This window comes from Perissodus microlepis, chromosome 22 (assembly GCF_051167445.1).
Source record: "Perissodus microlepis isolate ML-2025 ecotype Zambia chromosome 22, ASM5116744v1, whole genome shotgun sequence".
In the NCBI taxonomy this organism is placed as follows: domain Eukaryota; kingdom Metazoa; phylum Chordata; class Actinopteri; order Cichliformes; family Cichlidae; genus Perissodus; species Perissodus microlepis.
Genome location: NC_140481.1, coordinates 14,750,249 through 14,754,489, shown reverse-complemented (window position 1 = coordinate 14,754,489; position 4,241 = coordinate 14,750,249). Strand labels below are relative to the sequence as shown.

At 41.1% G+C, this 4,241-nt stretch overlaps 1 protein-coding gene across 1 annotated transcript; it reads right to left on the bottom strand.

Annotated features, from left to right (window-relative positions):
- Positions 1-1,675: 1,675 nt before the first annotated feature.
- On the bottom strand, positions 1,676-3,711 carry LOC146362733 (progranulin-like). Its single transcript, XM_084920096.1, has 4 exons — positions 3,562-3,711; positions 3,180-3,482; positions 2,891-3,064; positions 1,676-2,088 (listed from the first exon to the last, which is right to left on the bottom strand). Exons 1-3 carry the CDS (start codon positions 3,709-3,711, stop codon positions 2,897-2,899), a joined length of 621 nt encoding a protein of 206 aa, XP_084776222.1. The 3' UTR covers positions 1,676-2,088; positions 2,891-2,896.
- Positions 3,712-4,241: the final 530 nt, after the last annotated feature.

Below are 4,241 nucleotides of genomic sequence, written 5' to 3'. Positions count from 1 at the left end.
AGGATGCAAGAAAGCCATTGCTAAGACATCAGAATAAGACAAAGAGGCTTGCCTGGGCCATGAAACGCTGCCAATGGACTACTGAAGACTGGAAGAAGCTATTATGGACTGATGAATGAAAATTTGAAATCTTCGGTTCATCACGCAGGATCTTTGTATGCTGTTGAGTAGGTGAAAGGATGGTTCCACAGTGTGTGGCATCAACTATCAAATATGGAGGAGGAAGTGTAATGGTCTGGGTTTTTCGGTGGTACAGAGTGATAGGTACCCTGAACCAAAACTGCTACAACAGCATTCGGCAGCATAATGGAATACCCTCTGGTATGCGCCTAGTTGGTCAGGGGTTCATCCTACAGAAAGATAATGACACAAAACATAAGTGCAAGCCAGGCCAGAACTACCTCAGGAAAAAGTAAAAAATAAAAGATGGTAAGCTTGAAAACATGGAGTGTTCAGCACAGTCTCCAGACTTAAACCCCATCGAGCTGGTTTGGGATGAACGGACAGAAGAGTGAAAACAAAGTAACCTACAAGTTCCACACATTTATGGGAACTTCTGCAACAGATATGGGAAGAACTTTCTGAAGAACATTTGATTTCTATTGTAGAAAGAATGTGACCAGTGTTTTCAGCAGTTATATCTGCCAACTGTGGCTACATTGATGACACAAAAGTTTAGAATACATTTTCCTCTATAAATTGATTACATGATTTCCTTTTTAACTCCAGCATAATGTAGTTGTTTCTGGCCTGGATGTAGTTTCCACTTCACAATAGTCCTCCTTTTGTGCAATGAAAATAAAAGTAATGTCCATATCCACCATGTAGACTGCGTCACCATTTTCCTCCTCCAGCACACAAGCTAAAATGTGTCTGACGTGTACTATATAGAGCTGTGTGTAGCACCCTCAAGGATTGACGTAGGCATGATGTAGAGTTATAAAACAGGGTTTGTTCTGGTCTTGACAACCTGTGAGAACTGCTCACAGACAAAAACAATAAAATAAAAACATCACATCAAAATGCACTCTTGTACTTAGAGTCAATCAATCAAAAGTCCTTAATCACAGAAAATAAAACATTTAAAATATACAAACCTCGTGAGCTGGCATCCAAGAGTCCTTTATGGCCTTATTATCTTATTCTCCATCTTCTTTCTCATTTATTTCTTCTCTTTCTCTAACTTTAAACATTACTTTCTCCTTGTGTGGAGCTAACCGCAAGCTGCAGCATGCAGACACCATGTGCCTTAGCAAAAGAGTGCAACAGCAACCAACTGTAGCCTACACAGTTCACCACCAGAGGGTGCAAAAGAACAAAATCCAGACATAGAGCTTAACAAAACATCAAATGCAAAAGGCTTTTTCACACTGTGTGCAAGTGGATAGGCAAACAAACTGAAAATTCCAAGGAGTTGGACTACTGGGAACAAGAACCGGTTCTCAATTGCCATTCCAATCCACCATTACACATGGTAACATAATTAGTGTCTGTTTGTGTATATTTCTTCATATTTTCATAGGAAAATAGGAAGTAGGTACAGCAATTCTTGTTTTAATACTGGAACGTGCAAGCATACATTGATATACAGAGTTTGAAAATCAATATGTGATTTGTTCAACTTTATTCCTCAAGTAATGCATTATGCTGGACTGGTATTGGGCAGGCTGAGGTGTTCATGAGCACTCAAACTGTGAAGTGAAAAGATGAAAAATAAATGACTGCATGACACAGCTGGAAGGACGATGCTATGACTTTTTAATGGTGAAGCTAGACAAAAGTATACAAAGGAATGGAAAAAAATCATAAAACAAATCAAAAAAATTTCACCTCACCATCGTAACATCATACTGGTCTATATTCACTGACACTCAGTCACATAGGCAGTATAGGAGAATGGAATAGATGAAAAACACATTTTCATTATTTAAAAAATAATCAATAATATGATTTGAGATTAGCTTGAAATCGTTAATGATTTCCCTATTTCTACAATAGGGATTAGGCATTTTCAACACATGATGACCTCAGTGAAAAGTTTGCTTAGCTGGTCTGTGGAGATGACTGGTGACTCTTTCTCCAGTGGGCCTGAAATTAGTGCAAGTCTTTGTGTTAGAACAACATATTATAGTCATCTCACTAAGTTTCTCCCTAAGTCAGGGGTGTCGAACTCCAGGCCTCGAGGGCCGGTGTCCTGCAGGTTTTAGATCTCACCCTGGGTCAACACACCTGAATCAAATGATTAGTTCATTACCAGGCATCTGGAGAACTTCGACACATGTTGTGGAGATAATTTAGCCATTTAAAACAGCTGTGTTGGATCAAGGACACATCTAAAACCTACAGGACTCCGGCCCTCAAGGCCTGGAGTTCGACACCTGTGCCCTAAGTTTTCTATTTGGCCACTAAGGGGCCGCAGAAACAAGCTGTGATTTCTGGTCCTTGGGCTGCTACATGCTTCACTATGCTTGCAGGCTAGTAGCTGAATTAGCTTGTCTGCTGTGTGTTTTGGGAAGCCAGCATACTTCGGATTTATAGGAATCTTTCAAGGCTGCAAAACTATGCAGAAATACTACGCAGAGCTGAAAGATCCAAATTTGGTAATAATACTCTATGACCTCATCAGCACAAGAAACAGCTGGTTAGAGCAGGTTCATCATGTCACAGTAGTCTGTCAACATAAATGATCAAACCCACAACTATCAGTATATTTAGCTGTTGTTAAATCCTGGTTGGTGATCAGATGTGCACGCCATCATTTGATATAACACCAGTAAACAAAGAAAGTCTAAAATGTAGCCTTGAAATTTGATCTGAACAGTGAGTGAAATTATCCCAGGATGTTCTCCACATGTGAAGGTTGTAAAAGTGGTTAGAGTGTGGCATTTACCTTCTTCTAATTGTCGTCTTCCTCTGAAGTTGGGATTAGGGAGGCAGGTGCTGAAGGCACTGCTGGCTTGCGGAGGAAAGGATATGTGAGTTTTTCCCTCACACAGTGCGTGTAGGTGTGGTCACAGTCAAATCCAATTGGACAGCAGTGGTAGCCATCCAGACAACATTTGCCCTGCAAGAAACACTTTTAGTCTCTCAAAAGAATAATTATCATAGCTGCAAACTTGCTTCATCTCAGTGGAAGACAAAAGGAATTTTATTACACAAGAGTGTTTAGGCTGACTCACAGGAGAGTAGGGACAACAGGTCCAGCCTCCGTGTGGGTGTCTGCAGCAAGTAGTGCCATCAGGACAGTAGGTGTAACTGTCACAGTGGACCACTGAAGTCTTTATTTGATCTGGGACATGGCTCTCTTCAAGCTCCTGGAGTGGAGTTCCAGGCAGTTCAGGGGTGTTTGGTTGCTCCGCAGCCTCCTTCTTCACCATGGGTATGGTCAGCCACGGCTGGTCTAATTTCTGACATTTCATGGTAACCAGGTTACAGCGATATCCTGAAGGGCAGCAGTGGATCAGGTCGGCACAGCACATGGCCTGCAAAGTAAGTAAGACCAGTAGAGCTTTTAACAACCAACAATCAAGTTACTGCACTGACAGAACGTTTCTGACTTACATTTGGATATGGGCAGCAAGCAAAGCCAATTTTAGCCTTGCAGCAGGTGGTGGTGTCTGGACAAGTACTCCCATCATGACACATGATAGAGCATGAAGCAAATCCCCACAGAAACACACCGAATGACAAACACAGAGTGATCCTCAACATCTGGAAGACAGAATCAACATGACTTTGCAGATTTCTTTCTTTCTGAACTAAAAAGGTCAGACTTTGTAACTTTAATGTGACACACTAAAGTCCAATGTTACCTTGAAGAAATTCAGTGAAGAAATTCAGCAGCTTCCTGTGATGCCTTTCACACTTTCCCCTCTGCTGTATCACACACAGCTCTATATAGTACAGGTCAGACACTCCCACTGAGTAAGAATGAAAGATTAACTTCACGTAACACCCCTCTATCTCGTGACTCTCATATTAAGACAGACAGGTTTTGAAAATTTCTGGAACTGCAGAAGTTCAAATCCACTACTTAACTGCTGTAATTACTCAGCTTAATATACAGTCTCCACATATCCTCATATGACATGATTGTATATGCACAATAACGAAGGAGTGGGTCTGTAAGCCTCACCTATCCATCAACGTGCAACAGAGCTGGCAAAAGTACAGACGCTCTTCAATATGTAGGAGTACAGACTGAAGTACTGTTTGAACTAATTTACTGAAAGAAATGCAAA

Bases quoted from the DNA above. Each gene is read 5' to 3' on its own strand.
- LOC146362733 (XM_084920096.1), bottom strand. From the start codon at position 3,711: ATGTTGAGGATCACTCTGTGTTTGTCATTCGGTGTGTTTCTGTGGGGA. The intron at 3,483-3,561 runs GTAAGTCAGAAA...CTTACTTTGCAG, and splicing joins CTTGCTGCCCATATCCAAAT to GCCATGTGCTGTGCCGACCT. The intron at 3,065-3,179 runs GTGAGTCAGCCT...TGTTTCTTGCAG, and splicing joins CCTGTTGTCCCTACTCTCCT to GGCAAATGTTGTCTGGATGG.